This window comes from Haemaphysalis longicornis, unplaced genomic scaffold, assembly GCF_048455015.1.
Source record: "Haemaphysalis longicornis isolate Haplotype H1 unplaced genomic scaffold, Haemaphysalis longicornis Haplotype H1 scaffold_10, whole genome shotgun sequence".
Lineage (NCBI taxonomy): Eukaryota > Metazoa > Arthropoda > Arachnida > Ixodida > Ixodidae > Haemaphysalis > Haemaphysalis longicornis.
The window spans coordinates 12975840-13000107 of NW_027526204.1; the positions used below are offsets into that span (position 1 = coordinate 12975840).

General features: G+C 47.7%; 1 protein-coding gene across 2 annotated transcripts; it reads right to left on the reverse strand.

Moving 5' to 3' along the window:
• Positions 1–8635: 8635 nt before the first annotated feature.
• On the reverse strand, positions 8636–23959 carry LOC144158198 (uncharacterized). Of its 2 annotated transcripts, none has more exons than XM_077688894.1 (5): positions 23462–23959; positions 21530–21653; positions 21394–21456; positions 19062–19158; positions 8636–9057 (listed from the first exon to the last, which is right to left on the reverse strand). In XM_077688894.1, exons 2-5 carry the CDS (start codon positions 21609–21611, stop codon positions 8808–8810), a joined length of 492 nt encoding a protein of 163 aa, XP_077545020.1. In that variant the 5' UTR covers positions 21612–21653; positions 23462–23959; the 3' UTR covers positions 8636–8807. The 2 variants fall into 2 exon arrangements, with proteins under 2 accessions (XP_077545020.1, XP_077545019.1); XM_077688893.1 differs by having other exon boundaries at positions 21530–21635; positions 23462–23786.
• Between the last annotated feature and the right edge of the window lie 309 nt (positions 23960–24268).

Sequence of the window (24268 nt, forward strand, 5' to 3'; positions counted from 1 at the left end):
CACACGGGTGGAGGCAGGTGGCGCAGCTACGGGAGTTTGTGGGTGCTGGGTTAATCCACTCCTCACGAGTACGACCAGGCATGCCTAGTGTCACCAACTTCGATAAACATCTACATGAATAGCCCACTGAAAGCACCAGACAAAGGGAGCCAAATGTTACATCAACAATGGTGACAGAGGGAAAGCAGGAATACACCAAATACTCAAGACCATGGGGTATACTCGTTTGACGTTCAGAGCCATGGCATGTACAGCACTGCCCAGTGAGGAACCCTTGCACATCGTGTGCATTTCGAGCATTGCCATGTGAGCCTTTTCAGGAAAGGTGTGCAGCAACATGCCCGTTGCGTGTTTGTGCTTCGCGACATCTCGAGCGTTGCCAACCACCGTCAAATCGGTCACACACCAGTCTGGCACGCACCGCACAACTGAACCCGAAAGGTCTGTCCGTAAAGTCTCTCTGACGGGGTTCGTACAGGTCTATGAAATTGAGAATTTAGTTTTCCGGGGCCTTGAAAGCCTGGAATGTTTTCCTTCTCCTTGAATACCCTTTAATTCTTTGGGCGATAAAGAGGAGGCCCAAATATGGGACGTGCTTCTCATGGCTTATCAGTGTGGCACACTCCCCATCAGAAACGTGCCTTTACAATTTCAGGCCAGCTGGGGAGTACAGGCGTGCTGCTTTGTACGACGGCTCGTACGGAAAGAAATCCCCGCATCGGGCGAGGCAGCAATTAGTGTAGATTGTGCCTCACCATAGCTATTCTGCACTGCATCTTGAAAACTCCAGGATGAAATAAAAATGAGCAGAGAGAGAGAGAGAGATAAACGTTTAATAGGGGTGGTGCCCTCCTTCCAGGGCCCCAGACTCTTCTGCTCCTCTCCGGGCTCGGAGAATTAGGTCCTTCTGAATCCCGAATTCGGAGCTTGCCACAGCTGCCTCCCATAGCGCGACCGTATTTGTGGTGTTTCCTGAAGGCGGCATGATAGGGCAGGCCCATGTTGCCTGAAATAAGTTGGAAGGGTTTCCGCATTTATTGCATGCCTCTGTGTGTGTTTGAGGGAACATTTTGGATAGCCGGTATTTGTTAGGGTAAGTGTTCATCTGGATTTTCCTGTGTTTGAGCTTCTGCGCCGGAAAGGTTCTTGTCCGGAACGGAGGGGGACTGACGACTCTAGTGACTCTGCCCACTATTACCCCCATGAATGTGAGAACACCTAGCTCCTAAGCATTATAGGAATATTTTACTTTGACGGGCGGTGATGGTGGACAGTCACTAGAGTCGTAAGTCCCCCGCAATGATTAATTGATGAGCACACAAACTTAGAAGAGGAGAATGGCGGGAGGTATTAATTTATGTTCCGCACTATCTGATGGTACTGAGTACTAAGGGATTTGCGGAGATCGAAAAAGTTCAAGATGGTGGGGTACAGCTCCCTCGGTATTATTGTGTGGCACTAAATTTGACCACTTCCAAAGGGTGGAGTTGTTCCAAAGAGATTTCTCTTGAAGTAAACGTTTAGCAAGTGAAAGCAAATGTTTAGCGTATGAGCAGAGCAGTAGTAAAAAGTTGGTACACGTTCTTCCCTGCACCCTTGATAGTGCCTTGAATATCCTTAAATTCTTGTCTCTGAATCTGGTAAGAACCCCAAGGGCCATATACGCACCCGTGCCCATCCAATTTACTCATCTTTGTGGAACTCTTCCTGTTAAACCCACTGGTACGTGCAGCCTTCTGGCGAAATTTTCGGTGCTCCTCACCGCCTGCTGCTGCCGGCCAGGCCATCCCTTTCCCTAGCTAGGCAGCCTGGCAACACCACCCTGGCCTAACTCCATGCCTGCCAACGCCACCACCACTGCTAAGGCAATGCCTTTCTCGAAAGCAGCCGACCCCGCCTGCTTTGTCCACTCTTTCGCCACTTGCTCTGTTGATGCGGCTCTGCGGAACAACGTGAAAATTTTGCCAACATGCCCCATTTATTTGCTCCCGCAATAAAACATCCTTTCCAATCGCTCACCTGCACATGTACAACTTTGACGTGTGCAGCGTGTTAACGCGTCCAATCGGGCGTTTTCACCTGAGTGTGAAGCACCGAGCGTGAAACACGGCGCATGGAACATTCACATTCCTTTTTATTTTACTTTTCCTTGCAGCGTTTTTTTGGGGGGTACTTTTCCAGTAGCCTAATTGGTACCTCTGTAATTAGGACACCTGAAATTACTTCTGTGGGGTGTGGTACGTCTCGTGAGGCACATCTCAAAGTTAAAGGCCACATCCCATTCCCTATATCCACCTTTAGCCTACTGAAATCACCAAGTTGTAATGGTCCAGGGGTTAAATGTTCACCTTGCATCCTTGAAGCCCCCGCCTTGAATCCCCCCGCAAGAGCTGAATTTGCTCAATTTTCTTTCAGACTCAACAAGTTACTTTTAAAGCAAAGCTTTGTGCATGCCACAGAATGCACTGCAGGAAAGCCAACTTTGATTTTGTTTGCAGCAGCTTTCCCGATAAATGTGACGTCATTCCGAGCGTTCATTGACACATTGTCTGATCTTTGGTGCACACTGCCATTTCAGGTGCCAAGGACACAAGTTTTCTACCTACATAGTCACTAATGCTTTTACACTAATGAAGCTGCTCACAAATCAACATACATGAGTAACAATCAAGCCAAACAGTACCTGCTAGTTGCTGCAAGGAAACGTTTCAATGCTACAAAACAGGTTTCCTTGTTTAGCGCTGACTGGTGAACTGTTTCACAATGCAGCACCACTCAATGTACTGCACTGTTCGATGTAAACACTGTCGACTGCAGGCAGGTTGAACCTCAAATTTTAGGATTTCGTGGGCTCGATAAAGGTTGGGACTGAGAAACTATTTGTTACGCTTTTAATACCATACACACTAACTGCTGAAGTTAGAAAAGACTTTTATTGCGCAAAAGTACACTGCGTCTGCAATCGAATTTACTTGGTCAGTATACAAAGCATTCCTTTCTACAGCCATTATTACCGTAATTACCTGATTCTAACGCGCACCTGATTTTCCAGGCAAAAAACCGAAAAAACTTGCACCTACGATTGCAACGCGTAAGGAACTTTGTGAGCATGAAAAACGAATGCGAAAGAAACGGGCGATTTATTTCCAGAAGTAATCTCACTCATCTCAACCCTCGTCACTCTCCGAGAGCTCCTTGTCTCCTTACGCCGACCGCAACATCTCGTCATCGGTGCTGTCAAGCGCGTTCGCGATGCCACACTTCTGAACGAACGTTGAACCATGTTCGATGGGATCGTGGCCCACGCCTCGCACGCCCATCCCGCGAGCTTCTCCAGAGGCGTACGCTTCAGCCAACCGCTCGTTGTGAACGCGTGGGAGCCGCTCGTAAGCCGCGGAAGCGACGCACCTTCGTTGCCGCTGCTGCTATTGCTGTTATCAAGCGCGCAAGTGGAATAATTTGACGATTTGTGTGAACGCCAATGGAAAAGCCTAGGCGCCTAGGCATCCTGCGTCCGAAAAATCGTTTCGAAAAGCTTTGGCGCCATCTTGAGATGGCGATGGCGATGGGTGAACAAAATTTCAGCTGTTTCGGCCGTTCCGGTTTCGTATCCCATTCTAACGCGCATGCGATTTTTCGGCGTATTTTTGCGAAAAAAAGGCGCGTTAGAATCGGGTAAGTACGGCACTATCTATATTGGACACTGGTGATCCAATTCACCATATCACAAGACTGCCAAATAGTGAGTAATAAAAATTGCTTATTATGACTAAAAATAACGACTCACATTTTAATTAACACAAGTAACACTGAAATAGCTTTTTAACATCATTGCATGGCATGTGGATAAAATGAAAGAGGAATCTAAGATTACGCATCTATTTGAACTCGGATACAACCTTGAAAGGATTAATGCCATTTGCTAGCTGTACCAAGACTTTGAAGACGAAATTTTTCTGCTGTCCACAAAATATAGTCCTTTGCTCTTTTTGCAACACTCGGGGTGATTCAGACCTCTTCAGCCAATTTTACTGGCTGAAGAGCTTAGAAGTAGCTATAATTGAACGAGGTGAATTCATATATCTGGTTTCTTTATTTCCAAGTTTGTCAACGTTTCTGTCATTACTTATCAAGGATGAAAGCTCATGGAATGCATTAAGTTCTAGAATGGGTTTAACTCTATCAAAGAAATAATAAATTGAATAACTAAGAGGGTGATAAATGACGCTCACTGTAAAGTTTGTGTCCAAGTGAATGGAATGAGTGGTACATTGTTGAAGCTTTGTCTGTGCAGTTTGTGCTGTGCTAAAAAATTCCCCCGCATTTCCCCGAGGGGGAGAATGTGAAAGTGCGAATGCACGGTTGTCGGCCCGCTTGCGGCGCTTGCGCTCGGCCCCCGCAGCCCACCGCCTCGCCGCCTTCTCTTCCATCTCTTCCATCGGGTTTGTAGTATCACGTGTACACCACGCAGTTATCAAGCCGCTATAACGCCGCTGACGACGTAGTTTGAATGCGTTAAAGATATAAGGCGCGTTACTAACACTGACATCAGCGTCGCGTCCGTGGCTTAGTCGGTAGAGCGTCGCGCTGCGGCCGCAAAGTCCTCGGATCGAAACCTGGCGCCGGCTGCTGTTTTTTTTTTATATAGAGAGGAGGACTGCGGACGCCGCCGCCGCCGCCGGCGGTGGAAGGTTTGGGGTCGCTTATAAAGTGCATTCGCACTTAAAAGGAATAATACTTCGTGACGCAAGCATCACTGGACACCGCCAACACACTGTGAAAATGGAAGGAGCAGGCTCAAGGTGCAGGAAGTTCACGCACACTTGCACTTCTCCATCAGAATGCCTAGCTGACACAATAAGTAAAACGGCCGAAAAGAAAGCCATTACAGGTGTGCACAACTGCACTTCAACAATATTTATTAACAGGGTTACCAGCGCACGCAGACGAGGACACGGAAGGAAGGAACAACAGGACAAGGCTGCAACTACAACTGATTTTTTTTTATTCATAAAAGAAAGACACGTAAAACCCCGCACATCCAATCGCATGGCCAACACAACCTGACATCAACACTTGGCCTCTCGCCTCCAGCACGTTACAGATGTTGCACCAGATAATCCTTTTCTTTTTGCGAGGCACGCTTGTACAGTTTTCTTTAAGCCGCTCAGTTTCAAGCGCTTTGACAACCTTGCGGGCGTGCTTGTCCTTCTCTCTGGTGACAACTTCGCACTCAGCGAACGGGATGCAAGCACATTTACGACAGTGCGAAGCCAAATGTCCCAAAACAACAGCCTTTTCCTTAAGGTTCTTATGTCCCCTGAGCCTCTTGTTGACGCATCTGCCCATCTGGCCAATATAAGTCTTGCCACAGTTTAAGGGGAGAAAGTAAACAACGCCTTCGTTACACTGGAAAAACTGCTCCCTGTGCTTCTACAAGCAGCGCACTTTTTATCTGCCCCTGCCATTTACCATCGGGAGGCAAGCTTGGAAAGTTTGTTAGGGGAAGAGAAAATGACGTCAATGCCTGCGCGCACACCAATCTTCTTAAGATTGTGCGCAATCCTGCACATGTACGGTACCACCACAAATTTTTCTTTCCTTGGTATTATTGCCGGGAATTCCTGGTCGCCACATTTGACGTCCTTCAACAAGGCACGAGCCACTGATGTCAGCAAGTGATGCGGGGAGCCCGCTGTCATCAGGCACTGAAACTTTTGAAAACTGAAAACTGAAACTGAAACTGAAAACTGAAACTGAAACAGGCACTGAAACCGGGGCACTGAAACTTTTTTCTGCTGAATGGTCCCAGGATTGCAAAAAGGAATTTTTGAGGCTAGACTTGACGGTACCCCGCTTTACGAGTTTGGTGTGGTTGGAGCAAAAGGGAAGCAGCGATTTGACACACGTGGCTGGCACATCTAACACACGTGTTACCCCGTAAAATGCAGTGCGGGGTTTTATATCTCTTTCTTTCCCGAATAAAAAATCAGTTGTAGTTCAGCGCTTTGTCCTGTCGTTTCTTCCTATGCTGGTAAGCCTGTTAATATGCATCACCAACAAGCCCACCAAGCCATGTTCGTCAAATATTTATTGCATTTCGAGATCTCAAAGTAAATGAACTTGCTCGGCATGGTTCACTACTGATCAGTATTGAGAATGAATATAGTAGTGATGCCCACATTTGGGGACTTGGACAGCAGAGACTAATAATTTACCTCATGCAGCATAAAAAATTGTTGCAAAATTAAATGAACAGTGTTATTCGTAGTCTGTTACCAAAAAATTTTTCGTGACATCGCTAGCCAACAATTGTGAAGCTAGTGACAGCACCCTTGATAGCAAGGGTTAGTGTCACTAACCCTCGCGATCAACTACCATAATACTATCAACAGTACACCTTACCCGATACCAAATGGGGATGAATAGGTTGAGCATGCTTGCTATCGATGGTGCTGACCAAGAATGTTCTTGTTTAACCGCATAATTGGTTTAAAATTGTTTTTAAGCAATTATCCTTCGTGCTTGCTTCATGCTTGACTCAATGTTCACTAAGCCTCGAGGCCATTGAATAAACAAAAATGCAAGAACAAAAAGTGAACCTTGCCAGTTTTCAGGTACCCAACCTTGGTGTCAGTAGTTCTTTATAGGAGCACTTTCAGAAACAGAAGTCACTGGAAATGGGGCATACTTATTACAGGTGCAATTTGGATAACCCAAAACTAATGCTCCATGCTTGTTTCTTACGGGCTCCTTGGCTACAATAGACCCAGGAAATCGCGGTGCCCTAGGTGGCCCCACCACTGGTGTCACTCCACGGGTCCATGACGGACATGTGGTTGCAAGCACACCAGCATGCAGCTTACTAGCATTTGTGTTTGTCACACCTTGCTGGCACTGCGCCCAGCTTGACATTTGACATAAAAATTGATCTGAACGCTGCTGCATCGATTCAAAACTGTGCAAGATTCTGGCCCCATGCAATTTTCTGCTTCCTGGTGCCCCTTTTTAATGAAGCTCACAGGGGCACGAAAAAAAAGGCCACTTCACACTTTTGCCATGAAATGCGCATAAACAGGAACAACATTTCCTGCATCTGTTGATGTGAAACACTGAAGGCGATTTGGTATGACTCGCGGTACACTGTGCACACAAGGCTGCTATCAGGCGTGCACTTTTTGTGCCTGACCTCAGAGAGAATGGCACTGCTAGGAGGTGAAAATGAGCTGTCTTGTGTGATCTGTTTTTTTGAACGGGAGAGCTCTTTACGGACATTGCCGATACAGGGGATCGAGCAGCCCACATTTTTAACACACAGGCAGGTGGTATTCCTTCTAAATCTTCCTCACACACTGCTGATGTTGGACCTCATGGCAGTGTTCCCCCATCATGGAACACTATAGACAGTGCAAATAAAACCAGAAAGCATCGGGCACTGCACCACAATGCTGCCTAATGTGAAAAGCAAGCAAGGAGATTCCATGACAGCTTCTGTCACAGGCACTGCACACAAGGAACACTGAACTGATTTGTGAAGAGTCAGCTTACTTGTCTGGAGTCCCTAGGCCATGTTTTCACCACTCTGGGTGCATTTATGCAAATTTAATAGAAAATTCAATTCGGAAGCACGGTTGCCCTTTACACATCTTCCTTGCCGATTTCCTGCGAGATTTCCTGTGACGCTTACTAGTGAACGTGGCTTGACTGTTCCTGCTGTGCAGCTCGCCAAATTGTCGACGCTTACTCAGAAGGCGATCACAAAGCGAAAACTGAGCAGTGACAAGATTTGCGCCCTGAAGAATGCGGCTCCATTTTGATTGTTTATAGAGCGATTGAGCTTAGTAAAATTAAGTAAAAATAACTGCCCAATAGTGCTTATGCAAACCGTATATTGGCATTACATCGCTTTGCTGACTTCAATGGAGTTGTAAGCTGGATATGCCTGTGCGACTGGTACACTTGTACAAAACCCAAGGCCAATTAAATGCAACAGAGGAGAGAGCGAAGCTAGTCTAGGTAATAAGAAATGCAATGCAATGCAAACACAAGCAGAAGTTTGACAAATTCACTTCAGTATCTGTTTCAGCTCATCAGCCACTGCAGCTGTCTGAGCAGGCTCTCTTTTATTAAAGGTCTGTTTTACAACTACTGCCTGGACAAGACCTCAATGGCGTGCAACCTTCGAGGCCATGGGGCACAGGCACTTCCAAGAGACACTGTGCACATCTGGGGTTTCACCGGTGCTCTGGACACCATCATGGGTGTCCAGAGCTCCTCAGACAAAAGTCAGCAGTGTAAGTTTTCATGCAAACATGGAGACTCGTCGGAGCGTAGCGGTTTGAGCACAATTGGCAGGCTTCGGCTCTACCTCAGTGAGCACTTCCTCATAAAGAGCAAAGTGAAATTCCTTTGGATACCGTATTTGCAGAAACTGCACGCAAAGGGTGTTCCCAGTGTGTGATCGCTCGTGACAGGAGCCTGTCTTTCTCAGTGCAAGATTTGGGGCAGAACTGGCGGGTGTAGGGCAGTTGAAACGTGCCGTCTCGCATGAAACATCATGTATGACTTTCTCGCAAATTTCTTCCGACAAACACTGCAGGAAAAGGGTTTTTCTCCAGTGTGTATGAGCTCATGACTTGCCGCGTGCGATCTGCTGGCGAATTTCCTCTGACAGACACTGCACGCAAAGGGCCTCTCACCGGTATGCGATCGCTCGTGATAATCGAGGCTGTCTTTCCTGCTGAAGCATTTAGGGCAGAACCGGCAAGCGTACGGTTTTTCGGCAACATGCAATTTCTCGTGAGCGTTCAGGTACCGTTTCTTCGAGAAGCTCCTCTGACACACACTGCAGCCAAAGGGTCTCTCTTCGGTGTGAGAGAGCACATCGCAGTTCGAAATGAAGAATTCTGGGGAAACACTGTGCCCAAGCGATGTCCTTTCACAATCCACTTTTCACGCACGATCCACACAGTCTCCTGGTGGTTGCACTTTGGACAGGAGCGGCAGGTGTGAGGCTCTTCCTGGATCCGCACTGTCTTTTGGCCGCTGGCACGCTCACTAAGGAGGCAGAAAAAGACGCAAGAACAATTTAAATCACAGGTTTGACAGAAGCGAATCATGTTGGTGTGAAACATGACAAATAAGACAGACAGACCAACTGAAGTGAATGATTATGTCGGAACTTTTGCAGCAACCAAGTTAGCAGTAATGCCTGCAGTAATGCACCGAAGCTACGCCTAGGCCATGAGGCGTTGTAGTGGAGGGCTCTGGATTACTGTAAAGTTCCGAGCGAACGTCCACCCCCTTTAGGGGTGAATTATGCAATTCACTAAAAGGCCCCAAAGATCGCCCACCCCATAAAACCAAGGGCTTTAGCGCCGATGAGTGAACAAATAAATTCGAATCACCTGTTCATGTGTTGATGCGGTCACTTATTTGTCCTTCCCACACTTGAACCAAAAGTTCTCCATCTGGTATTTTTTTTCTTGGTATCTCCACAGTTTTGGTTGGCGGTGCAGCCACTTTTTTCTAGTTTTTCACACCTGACCCGAAGGATAACCCATCCCGTATATTTCGCTTGATATCTTCGTACTTTGGGTGGGCGTTCTTTCGGAAATTGAGAGTGGTTTTGACCACCTGGGTTGTGCGCCAAAATATCAGCACACAGGCATTTTCTCTATTTGTCTCCATCTTAGCTCTAACCTTGCTGTGCTGTTCTAGTGATAGATCAAATGGTGCCAAGTCTGCCGCTGGCTCGGCATTGTCCAAACTCACACGTAATAAGCTGGCCACTGATGCTACTGTGATGATGGGCCGTTGACGGGAAGAAGCAACCCAGGTCACAGCGTACCCATCATGAGTTGATTTGATTGATCGTAGTGTTTAATGCGCCGATGCAATGCAGGCGCTGAGGCACGCCGTAGTGGAGGGCTCCGGATTAAATCATACCACCTACGGATATTTAACGTGCACCAACATCCCGTACACACGGGCGTTTTTGCTTTACGCCTCCATCAGTAAAGCGGCCACCACGACCGGGAATTGCACCCGCATCCTCGTGCTCAGCACCACAACGTCATAGCCACTGAGCCACCGCGGCGGGTGTGCACATCCGTAGTTTGTGTGGCAATTCTGGAAGTGATTTTAGTGAGCAAAAATACACCACGCAGGCCCCGGGACAAAAATGCAGCATGACACACTGACTTATCCTCCAGATCAGGTGCACAAAAAGTCACAACTGTAGTGATTGAGTGCTTGCAAAAGGCAGGCAAACTGGGATCATTTATCTAAATTAGGTATGCATCTTAAATTGAATAAAATTTCAGTATTGCGAAGTAAACTGTTCAGTCTAAAGAAGCACTAAAGTTTAATTAACGTTTTGCTTCAATTAAAAGATCACATTTTGTAGATTTCGCTGCTTTTGTTTGACAACAAAGGATGCCTCATGTGCTGATAAATGAGTAACTTAGGCTCAAATGTCTCCCTGCCATTTTTGTTTTCACTCTTTTTGTGACGTCGAAGTGCACATCACAAAGCACGCATAGTGAACCGGGGCCCAACTTTGGCCGATCGCCATCATCTTCCTGAAAGCTTGTTCTCATTGACTTTCCCTTCCGTTCATTTTTGGTTTGAAAATCACACGAAATACCATAAAACAGTGACTGCTTAGATGACTACAACTAATGTGCAAAGTTAATTATGGATATATGGTTGATATATTTTTACAAAGAGAGAAGCAATGACAAAAAACAAGAAAATAATCTCACTCCCAATTAAGTGCCAGGTCGTATGGTGAGATGTTGCCCCTTGGCGGCCATTCTCTGCGGTGTTCGTGTACTGGTTTGTTGTGGCTTTGTGGGTGTGTTACGATTTCAGCCTTTTCCGTAAAAATTCACGATCTGATTATTTCGTCTCGATAATGCTGCTGTAAATTGCTGTGCAGCGAATACAGTGAAGATATGACCGCCGGTGTTCAGCCATTTTCCCGACCGTGTTTTTTTTTGTGGACTTGTGCAAAGCGCCGATTGCTGTGTTGTGTGCTGTGTGGTGCTAAACTTGTCTTTTCGACATGCACACTCTTTTTTTTTCTTATTCTCGCTCCGCTTATTGAAGTTGTGCAAAGCACGGACTCTGTTCCGTGTGTTTGTGCTTAGGAAATGCCAGTGAGAGCAAACAACATGAAATTATAGGACTTAAACAAGCACCCCACTTGAATAGATGACAAAATCGAATTTCTGGAAAACTGCAATCTGTGCCTGGGCCTAAGGAAGAGCTGTATAAAAGACTATAACTCGCGCCTGGGCGGCTTCTTTACTGCTGGGGCTTGGTGCTCGAGTGTCTCATTTCCTTACAGGCTGTGAAACACAGCAGGCAAGACTCAAAGCGCCGTGTGCACGATACTTGGCTCAAGTTTAGTCACTAGTACACAACCAATCTTTCACAACATTTGTCCCGCAAGTGAACTTTCACCCGCGGCAGCTGTGATGAAATAATTTGTGCAACATTGGCCTTCAACACCCCTTGGTATTCAAGCAGAATACCTGGTGTCGCATTGTCAGTGTTCATATTTGCGCAGGCGATGTTCTCGCATGCACAGATACGTGACTAGAAGTGCATTCGTTCACTTTTCATCCGAGGTAGGTGGCTGTGCAGCTAAAAATTTTGTTGGCATTCGGGCATGGTACGGTCGTCGTCTCAACTTTTGCCCACCGTAAGTTGTGCATTTACGTTTAGTTAACGCAATGAAGTTTTCATAGCAGAGCTGTTTATGCCGACAAAAATCTGTTTGTCATGCCCAGAAAAAAATCTGGTTAGGGAGCTCCCAGGAATTGAACCAAGAATCTTTACGGCATGAAACCGGCAACCTAACCACTGGGCCACCCCAAAGGCCCCAGGAATACGGGTTACCGGCGGTGGAGAACAACAACATGTGCAGCCAATTGGGGGGAAAAAAAAACGCTTCCCTTGCGTCACAAAACCGACGTCTATCCGATTGGGCTATCACAGCATTCCGAGTGCACAGCATTTCCTTTGGGTTAGCTGCACGGGCTTTGGACTTGGCCGCGGGTCCCAGCACGTGCTAGTGCGGTCCACTTTGGGAGAGATGTGAAAGCCTGAGGATGAGAGGATCCGAGCCTGCCAGGCATGAACACCTTTCAGCGGCAAGTTCAGAAATAAATGTGAGGCGATGACATATGGAGCAGAAACTGGGAGCGTAACTAAACAACTTCAAAGCAAACTTAGGACGGCTCGACGGGCCGTGGAACGAATAATGATCGGAGTCACACTTAAGAGAAAAGACATGAGCCTCCCGGATCAGAGGACAAACTAGGGTAGAAGATATCATAGTTCAAACAAAGAAAAAGAAATGGCCACACAATTAGGCGAAATGACAATCAGTGGACTACTAGCAGGGTGGCAAAGTGGATACCAAGACACGGGTCTAGAAAAAGAGGAAGGCCAGTCACTCGATGCAGGGACGAAATGAGGAAATTCGGAGGCAGAGAATAAACTCGAGCACAGGCGCGGCACGAAAGTGGTTGGAGGTTGGTGGGTGAGGCCTTCAGCCTGCAGTGGAGCTAGTGGGCTTATGCTCATGACGACGATGCAACACCCGAATCTCCGACAAAGGGAGCTCTGCTGTTTCTCCAGCCTTGCGCCAACAGTGCAAGCTGCGCCAATTTTTTTACACTGTTTCCCTTGTGATCAAGAGGGAAAATTTTAAGGAATTTTTTACGTCAGCTATTGTCACGGACATCACGGCCAAGGGCGCTCCATTTCATTTGCCAGTGAGCATTTAGGCATAGAAAATACGCGGGCAAAAATTGACCGCCGATAAAGTCTGGGGCTGTCGCAAACTGTGGCTAGCTGATCACACTAATAATATTTGACTTTTGCCGCTGGCTGTTGTATATACATACGTGTGCTGTACGTACGGTAGGCTCTCGCATTCACCCACAGGCACCTGTTGACTGTGCTTGGCTGGTATGCAAAAAAAATTTCAACAAAGTTGGAACTGAATCAAAGCCTACCATCTGTGGTGATGTATCCCGTTTTATAATGCTTGCTAGCTGAGGTCTCTTTTAAAAAGCATGCAACCCCACTAAAGTTCCCACATGCATACTTTGCACCGACATGCCTCTGAATCAGTGTTTGGTTCAGAGGAATGCTCCACCACCAATCCCGTTTCACCATGCATTTGTGATTTGTGATGTCACACTGTATTTTAGAAACGTGTGTGGAGCTTTCATCCTCTATTCATGCTTTTGGTATTTTCCGTGTTAATAATAAGCAACTGCTGCTGCTGCAAGCAGCATACAGTTAAACCTTGATATAACGAACTTCAATATAACGAAATTCTCGATATAACGAAGTTACAAGGCACACACAATGTACTTCCCATTGGAAACCATGTATATTTTATCTCGATATAACGAAGCAAATGTTGCTGTAATTTCATTACAATGAAGTCTCTGAACTTGAAGAAAATTTACCCACAAGGACGATTTCCCCGTGACGACGTCTGAGGGGAAAGCGTTGGCAGCGCACGCGACTTGGGTAACGCACGCGGCCGTGCCTCCCGGGGCGCGTGGCAAGCAAGGGAGAAGCAGCGAAATCCTCCCGCTGTTGCGAATGGGCAGGTTGCGACTCGCATCCCAGCTTGTCTCCGATGTTGGTTATCAGCCATCCTGACGCTGTCTCCGCTGTTAGGACTGGGCCCGCTCACCGCAGCCACCACTCTTGCGACTGGCCATCCGAGCGCAGCCACCGGTGTAGCGACGTTGCCTTGATCCGTCCGCTATCGACGCGGCGTAGAGCAGAGCGAGGAAGTTCTCGAGTCGACGAAAAGTTGAAGCAACATTTATATGCAGTATGTAGAAGGGTAAGCAAACGTTATATGGCTCGCACAAAGGCGACAGCACCTCTCCACTCAGTGCCTCTGAAAAGTGCCGCCGAAGAATGCCGACGATACGTCATAAGTGCCTCCGGGCGGCTTTCTATACCCCCGGAAGTTCGTTTGAGCCCAGAGAAGTTTGAATCACTCCAATCAGGACTCTCGATGGCTGAAGTTTCAAATCCAACAAATCGTAGCGAAGCGACGCCTACGCCGTCTCCGCGAGTCGGTCGTTCACCCGGTGCAGGATTCGGCCGAGTTGCCGCGACGCTGCATACCTCCTCCCCCCACGCTCCTTTGCTGTGACCCAAAGCACCCAAAGTGGCCTCCCTCTTTCTCATGCCTTCGCATCGCCTGGTGCGTTCTCTCGCCGCTTTTGTTTCCCGCGTGCGACGCCGCCATGAGGGGCTGTAAGGAAAAAGCTATTTCGCTTGAGCAAAAAGCGGCGATCCTGGAAGCCGTTTCGAAAGGGAAAAAGAAGAGAGACGTTGCAGCTCGTTTCGCGATATCACAAAGTACGCTGTCAACAATTTTAAAAGCTAAGTACGTGATTCTCAGCTCCGCAAAATGTGGTCGGTCAACATCGGCCGACGCGCCTGAAGCCGCTACTTGGCTGGAGAAGGAAATGCCGAAAATATTGACGCGATACCAGCCATCGGAAGTCTACAATGCGGACGAAACAGGATTTTTTTATCAGATGCTGCCGAATAGGACGCTAGCACTGAAAGGGAATGGGTGCCACGGCAGTAAGCAGAGTAAGCTGCGTACACGGCTCTTCTGTGCATCAACGTGGATGCCAGCGACAAGCAGGTGCGGGTGAAAGAAGGTCACGGACTACTTCCAGAGGAAATAAAGGAGTGATTGCTTTGGTAGGTACCGAATTTAGATGCAACGAAATTTCATTATAACGAAGCATAGTGCCGATTTTTACGACTGCGTTATATCGAGGTTTAACTGTATTTGTATTCCCGACTCTGATCTACTGATACAGGCCAACATGGTTTTATGCCTCAAACCGATTAAAAGACCACAACACCTGCCTGGTCACCATTGCGGCTGCAGCTCTTTCGCATGGCAGTCCAGGTAGCCAGGGGTTACTGTTAAGGTGTTACATGGGTACAGTCATGATCAATCTGACAGGATCGATCAGCGGGCCTTTCAAGCTGCGCAGAGGTCATTTTCAGAACTTTGGATACAAAAGCTAGCCCTGCCTTCTTCCTCTCATGGCCTCCTGTATGACACAACCACGATACAACTTGTAACATGGCACTGCTACTTGTTTATTTGCAAATAGAGCAGTCACATTCAGATTGACCGCAACTGTTCTTGGTCTTTCCCTGTACTTGCAGTACGCCTCCCTGACGCTTCCAAACCACCTCCCTGTCACTCTCCCCACATGAAAACTGCACCTTCCCATTGACTGAAGGGAAAGTTTCATTGCATTCACTTTTCCATTGACTGAATTGAAGGGAAAGTTTCGTTTCATTCACTTTCCCATTGACTGAACTGAATGGAAAGTTTCGTTGCGTTCCCCCAAACAGATGTCTCGCTTAGTCTGAAGGCCTTTGGCAGAATCAGCCAGCCCCAGCATACTGTCTGCAGAAATCGTCCCCAAAATTCGTCCCCCCCCCCCCCCTCCCCCATACATTAAGGGGCAAAAACGTTTATTTCTACAGTTATGGTGATGAAAACTGATGGACAAAAGCAGGTTTTCATTCTGATTGTAGATATCAAAATTTGTTTTTGTGTGGAACAACTACATTTAAACTTACTTGCATTTTATTATTTGATTTTTTGACAGCCTTTGTGCAAGAACTGGTGGAGGAATGCAGCTGAACAAGGTGCCAGTGAACTGTGCACAAATCAAGGAGTGCAATAAGACCGACAGTATCATTCCATCTGGTCTGTAGCAGAAGTTACGACCCTTTGGGAGGTGGGAACCCGAAAAACCGGTTTTGCCTTCCAGGTCCAAACTTCAAACAGCCGTAACCTCTGCTACAGACTAGATGGAATGATACTGTCGGTCTTATTGCAGTACTTGATTTGTGCACAGTTCACTGGCACCTTGTTCATGCACAAAGGCTACCAAAAAATCAAAATGCAAGTAAATTTAAATGTAGTCATTTAAACAAAAACAAATTTATATCTACAATCATAATGAAAAACTGCTTACCGTAAAATACAGGGCAAGCTCCCCATCCGGCGTAGCAAGCACTGCCGCTAGCAGACCAGACCTCTCCAGCCCACATTAAAGAGTTCTGCCCCCCCTCGAAGTGTGAATAGATCAGAGAATTTTGAAGATGGGGCCCTTGTTCGAAACTGCTCCATAATTCAATTGGCGGCACGTAAATGTTCCCCGACCCTCCGCCCTTTGAAAAAGAAAAAAATAATGCAGTGCATTGGAGAGAAACACATTTTTAGTAAAGCTGAAGACTGTAAAGCCCCTTTTGGCGCAACCGTTGTTAGCAATTCATACGGTGTTCCCGTCAACCGCGTTGTTTGTCCTGTTAGCCAGAGAATCCATTGTTGCAACCATCTGGTCCATTTTTGAGGTGTTGAACAAGGCATACTCGTGACGTGTTCGGAGAATGTTCACGGCAGAGCAAAAGAACTTTGGCGCCTCTAGAAAATCTTCGAGTGGCTTCTGGCTTTCGATATAAATGCATGTCATGAATCACTGCTGTCACAAAGTCACAAGCACATTCAGCTATATCAGATGACAATAACAAAACTGCGAGCATGTGCGGAATCAACGGCTACCCTGTGTTCTTGGATTGGATTCTGATTTAGACAAGAGCGCCGTCAGAAGTGCTTCTGCGTGGTTTCAGTTTCACTGGTTTGGGCCATCAACAGGTGGTTAGGGGAGGGAGGGGGGGGGGCGCTTGTCCGGTAATCCGCAAGAACTCGAAATACTCAGAATATGAGAGGGGCGCGCTTGCATGGATAAGGGCGCTTGATCGGTATTTTACGGCATGTCTCTCAATTTTCATCCCCATAACTGTAGAAATAAACTTTTTGATCAAGGACCCATGTGCAGGACCCTTAATAGAACACGTTGAACCTTAGCTGTACATTGTCTAGTCTTGCAGATGTTGCTCTATGCCTGCAATGTAGAGCATGAAAAGTAGGGGGTTAAAGCAGACACCCCCGGCATAGTCCCTCTTGTTAGGAATGAGGTACCTCCCATTCCCCCACCACTGAAAGGCTCCTCAACCGGCCATTCACTAAGACTACGTCCGTGTTGTTCAGATCCTGTGCCTTCAGATGCTGTCCCAGGATGCCTCTGTCTACTGTGTCACAGGCCTTCGAGGTGTCCAAGAATGCGGCGATGAACTGGCTTTTTCCTGCAGCGCTTTCCATGCGCTGAGTGACCACAAAAAGATTGTCCTCGATGCACCAGACCCTTCTGAAGTAACTTTGGAGCGCCACACCTCACTCCACCCAGCGCCAAGGTGATGTGTGGGGACCTGCATGGTCACCCTGTACAGCGCCTGGGTCTGGAGTGGGCCAGGTCCCCTTTTTCACCAGTCCCATTGTACAGTGGCTTTAGCCACCTAACCTCTAGCTCGGTGGCACAGCGGTCCCCTTCACCAATTTGGGTACAGGATCCACCAAAACCACAAAACCTTTGGGCCAAGCAAGCTGACTTTGATGGGCCTGTATACCACCCTTGCCACTCCCTGTTCATCCACACGAGCTGCTGGGTGCAGTTCCTCCACCCTGAGCAGTCTGCTTCAGGTCAGCTTTCCAACGGCCTTTGGGAGGGATCACACCCACACTGTGACCTCTGTATCTACCATTTACAGAGTAAGCTGTACCCAGTGCTTTCAGTTGAGAGGTCCTCTTCTGCATTTGGCCCCTACAGACTCCGTGTCTACCTCTTGGTACGGGCAGATGTGCTGCCTCCTGGAGCTGTGGCACACAACATCTGGATGCTAGGTCCAGTAGTGGCTGTTCTTAACCGCTTCTAATAAATGGCACAGAGCATTCCATCTGGACTGTCTGAGTTGCCCATGGCACTTCTGTTTAGGCGCTGCATATGTGCCTGGTCCAGGGCTGCCACATGTGCCTTGCACTTCTGTTAGAAAGTGCACACTGACAGCGCATGGCCTGGTTCCCTGCTCTGAAGTGCCGCCCTATGGTCCCTGCACATGGTATGGCGCCTACAATGGCACTGCGCACCTCTCTGTCCCACCATGGCTCGAACAATGCTCGTCTGGGCTGCGGACAGCTCCTCGGCAGCTTGGTTGCTATCACCTTCATCAGGGCTCCACAGTCCATCTTCTCCTGTACCACACACTCCAGCAGCTTTTCCACCACTCGCACGTGACCATATGGCGAGTGTCTCCAGAGACAAAGCAGACAGTTGGTGTGTTGCCAACATGTCGTGGCACACGGTCTGGCAGGACTGAAAACCGGGCTACGCATGTTCAACTTTCCAATATCTACAGAAGCATTCCAACATTGCAATGGCGTGGTGCTATGACAGTGAACCTGGTGCTAAGGCTTAGATTTGACGAGAATACGACAACATGAGATCAACTGAGTATTCCTTTGAGAAAGTAGATGACCCGAGTTCCTGATATTAATGCAAAAGCATTATGTGCCCCAGGCGGCCAAAACCCAGAGTAAAATTCCACATGACTTCCACTAAAAAAAAACAACATGGCAGGAAGGGATTTGAACCAGGCAGGCACAATGAAAGGCAAGCACCCTGACCACACCACATGAATTAGTGGTTTGGAAGTAGTACACTTACATCTCCTTATGTGCTTTGAATGTGAAAGCACTCTGCCTTCCTCTGGCAACGGTGCCATGGTGGAATGTGATTCCACCATGGCAATCTTTTTACTGAAACAATGTTGTCATCAGGGTCCCAATACAAGTTTTTTTTTTCACATCAGATCTCAAGCATACAAGGCCCAAGCTCAGAAACATTATTCTCCACCTACCATCGTATTAACTGGAACTATTAAACCCCGGATAAGTGTGTCAGGATCATTTAAATGGAGCCACTGTCACGTGCATTCCTGTTGGTATAGACATACTTCTCACTGGACTTGCTGAATTACCTCCTTTGTACCAAACACATCGAACTGAGGCAAACAAGACGTTTGCGGCAGTATCAATGCAAACATTGGACAACCTGCATCACAAATTGACTCACCTCTTATGCCTGGGGTGTGGACAGCAGATGCAGGTTAGATGACCCGTTCGCCGGTCTGCTGGGGTCCCTTCCACTGCTCCTTCAACCTGTTCAGTTTCTAAAAATAGTAACAGGGTCAAAAAGACAGTGCCCATACAAATCCTCAGCTGGTCTATTTCTCAACCCGCAAAAGCTTTCCTCAACGATTACTTGCAAGATGGACTCACTGAAGCTACATGCATCATGAAAGCTTATGCAGTTTAAAGCGCCATACTGGGGAATTTGTTAATGCGTATACAACACAGGCCAAGTAGAGCTACAGATGGTATTCACGAAAAAGTTTAGCAGGCGATTTCTTCGCTTGGGCGGCAGTTTCACGATAAAGCTCAGAGTGGAGAACAGAAACAACAAAAACAGTCCAAGGACACCTATGCACGTCTTGTTGGTTGTGAATGCGAAAGCACAAATCTTCAGTTCAAACGCGTGCAGTGCCTTGTTTTCGCTTTGCGTTGTTCAAGGGCTTTGTAATGTTGTCACTTCACATGCTTTGCTTTGCATCCTTAACGTTTTTGGGTGACTTCGACATGTCTCCTATGCACTAGTAGAAGCACAAAGGCTCACGGGTGGGTTGCCTGCTTCCGCCACTTCCAGTTCGAGAGATCTCCTGGCCTCCTATCCGCAGCCGGCTTTCCCGTGTGTTTGCAGGCTGTTTATCTGTTTCCACAGAAAGGAAACATTCGCACACCGTGCCTTTAAAGGGACCCTGAAGTGAATTTGTCAAGCTGCTGTTTTTGCTTGCACTGAGTAGACTGGCTCAAATGAGCACAGTTTTCATCGTTTATCTGGTCGATAATGCGGTATTTATTTTATAAAGCCAGAAAGAAGATGATGGTTTTTTTTTGTTTAATGGCGCAAGGCCGACGAGGGCAAAGAGCGCCACCAAAGAGGCCGACAGACCAACAGCGTCGGCAAAGAGGCCGACGAGGGCAAAGAGAGAGGGCAAAGAAAGAAGAAAAACTACCATGCAAGGTCTGCGGCGGCCACACCAACTAAAACAGTGACATTTATACGAGCTGCTACGGCAAGGAGGTTGCAGAGAGGAGGCCAGCACTTTCGAATTGATTTTCTACGGAATAAAGTGACGTAAGTGCAGCGAGAGGGGTCGAAACATGGCCTGCAATCTGCACTAGTCATCCCGCAATGTTTAAAAATCCCTTTGGTGTCCCTTTAACAAATAACAACAACTGATGCTACCAGGGGCTTCTGTGAAAAGTAAGCGACTTGTGACAAATAAACAACATTAAAGAAGGCACGTGAAAGCCGGTGGTGGACGGACAGCCTTTGAACCGGAACTGGTGGGAGCAGACGACGTACCCGTGAGCCTTTAGGCTTCTACCGCTTCCCTATTGACAACGACGGTGAATTTAGCTGCTTGCATACTCACTCATTTCACTGCGCTCAGCTTCCTCCATCTGCAGTGTACTAGCGTGGATAACCACTTCTTGTACGAACTTGTGAAATGCCTCGAGCTATGGAACGCTTCTGAAGAAGCCACCCTTTGTTACTGCCGAGTTTACACTTGTGTTTCGGAGTGCCCCGCGATACGAAACATTCCGAGAACGCCTTTTTCGGTTACGCACACTAACTTTCTGCTCAATGAGCTATTTAAGTCTCGAAGCTTAGAAAGAAGGCCGACAGGCATTGTGTCGATGGGGAAGTTTCACTTCCAGTGGAGCCACATTTCGACGCAGCCAGATCACAGTATTGTGGAAAAAAAAAAAAACAGACATCGCAAGAGGCACACTGAAGAACAAAAAAGAGCTACACAGCAAAAGTTTTTCTTATGTTCATCTGCCCGGTGTGCCTGCATATGGTTGTCATCTTGCTGAAATCACAGCAAGGGTAGTCGTCCCTGATGATGACGTGTAGCGTACCAGAACCCAGTGTTGAGATACCGCATGCTGAAGAATAGCCAGCATGAACGACTGCTATGCAGAGCAATTCTGACGGGGCCTCTGGAGTCTTCAGACTTGTTTTTCACTTGCAGCAAAATTAATCAACTTTGTCTACGTTTTAGATGAAAACAAATGCCAAGTTTAGCTTTCATTGCCATTCTCACGGCTGCTTCCACTTGCCACTATTCAAATCTTTTGCTTGAAAATTATACAAAAAAAACTAATTTTGCTACGACGGTAAAAGCCACTACTCCCACATGCGTAACAGAGCACAGCGGTGTTGGATTTCTGGTACAAACGCAGGGTCCAACATTCAAACCTCGGGGTCTACTGAATCTAAAATATTGCAGAGTAGGCGCGTTCTCTCACGCGGTACAGAACATTAAAAATGTTCGAACCTGGGAATTCGTCCTCCGTCTGGCATCCTGCACTTCTGGCGAACGTAAGCGCGCTCTGTGTACCTGAAAAGAAGGCACCGGCAACAGTGACCAACAGCCACGTAAAGTGGTGGCAAGAATCAACCAGGAGCAATACTTGTGTCAGCGGTACGGATGGATACTTGGGTTCCCCTCCGGCGAAACACGCGGCCGACGATGCCAGTTATGACTGCTGGCATGGCGGCCCGAAGTGGCTGTGGATCCTGGGAGTTTAGAAGTTGCTACTGAAGAATTAAACCATCAGAACATAAAAAAATGGCCCCCATCTCGCCCTCCGAAAGCGGATGGCCAGCCAAGCTGTTGCAAACTACTACACATGATGATGATGGGCCGGGAGGGTATGAAATGTGCCTCGTCGTCTCAGCAAGCTTGTCGCTTGCGCTCGGCTTCTCTGGCGGCTAATGCTGGATCGTGTCGAGCCTGAGGTATGCTCCCGCCCTCGAACAACATCACCCCCTCCTTTCGAGAGCAGCTGCAAATATAGGGTCTCTTCGATTTGGCCTGCACTTTCTGCATGAGTTCAGCGCAGGTGCCGCCACTGCAGAACCGGTCCTGCATTTTTGTCGTCTGCACCTCCTTCCTGGGAAGTGCAGGGAACGCCGTGAACTCATCCTGCACTCTCTGCACCGTTGGTAACTCGAAGAGAAAGTGTGCTGCACTCAAAACTCGAAGAGGGGAGTGCTGTACTACCTGAATGAGTGCAGCGAGCGCAGCCAAATCGAAGACACCTATAATCTTTACCAGGAACACATGGGGAAGGGGGGTAACGTTGTTCACCGGCGCCTTGTCATCCGTTAGGCGGTTTCGATTATTGTTTTGTGGTTTTTGCTTTACACAAATACTGAGCTCTGTGCTGTATGCATGCCTAGCCTGACGCATGTGCTCGGTGTCTTGGTCAAGACTGCTGGGTCCTGCCTGGGTTTTTTGTTTACGACACAAAATTTTCCGACTAACTAGAAGCTAACATCTTCGCTGAAAACGGTTTATAATAACTGTTGCGCTAAAACTCGCAGAGCGGTGATGACGAACAGGTGCCGTCAGAAGTAATTGGAGCACGGGAGCTGTGGCCGAACCGCGTAGGAGCGCCGTGTAGCTGCACCGGAGGTAAACGAAAGGAGCAAAACACGCATGCGCGCCTGCCGACGGTGGTAGCCCCTATACGTCTCAAACCACTTCTAACGTGGCTTCCAGAATATTATTCGCAGCATACTGTTCTCAGCGATGGCGCTGATAGCCTACCCAGCTAAAAATATCAGAAACGAAAAAAGTGTCACTTCAGATCCCTGCGATTGCGACGCTTCTCCAGCCGCTCGCGTGCGCTGAAAGTGTGTGAGCGACGCTGCCAGATACCGCCTCTGCTATCAGCGCCATCGCCGAGACCAGTATGCTGCGAATAATGCCCTAAGCCGCGCTAAAAGATGTGGGTTGAGAAGTATGGTATAGGCGCGCATGCGTGTTCTGCTCCTTTCGTTTACCGCCGGTGCAGCTACACGGCGCTCCTATGCGGTTTCTCCAGCCTATGCTTCTCCAGCCGCGAACTGCTGGAGAAGCGTCGCAATCGCAGGGATCTGAAGTGACACTTTTTTCGTTTCTGATATTTTTAGGTGGGTAGGCTATCAGCGCCATCGCTGAGAACAGTATGCTGCGAATAATATTCTGGAAGCCGCGCTAGAAGTGGTTTGAGACGTATAGGGGCTACCGCCGTCGGCAGGCGCGCATGCGTGTTCTGCTCCTTTCGTTTACCGCCGGTGCAGCTACACGGCGCTCCTATGCGGTTCGGCCACAGCTCCCGCGCTCCCATTACTTCTGACGGCACCTATACGCCAGAAAAGACTTGTGCAGATGATATTAGGTTGCAGGCGAAACCCAGCCGGACCGAATGCGGCAAAAGAAAGTAATCGTAACACGGCCAGAATTACAGTGGATGGAGGAAACCGGGACGGGATCACTTTGCCTGACAGAGGCGGCAGAAGCGAGTGCCTGAATCAAGTAGCGAGGCTAAAGGTGTTGTGAAGGCAGGCAGGGTTACCTTTTCAAAAGTACGTTCCGGCGCCGGCGACAATCCAGGGCTTTGTGGCAACAAGTGCTGATATGTCAGCACTGAACGCCTCCACTACACACTGCACGTTTGACGCATCAGGAGGCGTGCACAAGGGTAGCAACTATCCGCGCCTGCCGCTATCTCAGGAGCTGCGCTTCTTAATGGAAAATCGGTAATTTGCTATCATCTATGCACGCTTGTTCTTAAACTCCGCTAGCTGAAAGACTACACGCACACACGGGTTGTACAAGGCAAGTAAAATTGAAGTGTGTGCTTTTTTTTTTTTTTTTTCAAACACAAGTTTTGCGCAATGTTTGTTGACTGCCAAAGATTGTATGCCAAATGTGGCAGAGACATTAAATAGTTTTATTTATAGTAGTCTTTCTATTTAAAACCCATAAATTCTATTTAGATCCAACTTGCGCTAAAATATGACGTTATTTTTACTTTTTAGTTTTTTTGGCACCACAGATTTTGATTATGAATAGTAATAACTTAGTTTCGGTTTTGTTTTCGAAGCAGTCTGCACCTGGGGCGGTATTCTCGTAACTGCCCCTTTTGAAAACGTACCTTTTGCCGAATGCCATAGCCTAGGGTTCTGTCATCTCGGGAGTCGGGCAGAGTGAATGTTCTTTTTTCGCTGTTGCAGCATTATCGCGCGATATCGCTGCACGAAAATGTGCTTTTTTTGCCTTTTAAGTTGTTTCGAACGCTCTGGGTATCCGTTGTGTGTGTGTGTGTGTGTGTGTGTGTGTGTGTGTGTGTGTGTGTGTGTGTGTGCGCGCGCGCGTGTAT

Bases quoted from the DNA above. Each gene is read 5' to 3' on its own strand.
- LOC144158198 (XM_077688894.1), bottom strand. From the start codon at position 21,611: ATGCCAGCAGTCATAACTGGCATCGTCGGCCGCGTGTTTCGCCGGAGG. The intron at 19,159-21,393 runs GTTCGAACATTT...TACTATTTTTAG, and splicing joins GACGGAGGACGAATTCCCAG to AAACTGAACAGGTTGAAGGA. The intron at 9,058-19,061 runs GTGAGTCAATTT...CTGCCTCCTTAG, and splicing joins CCACACCCCAGGCATAAGAG to TGAGCGTGCCAGCGGCCAAA.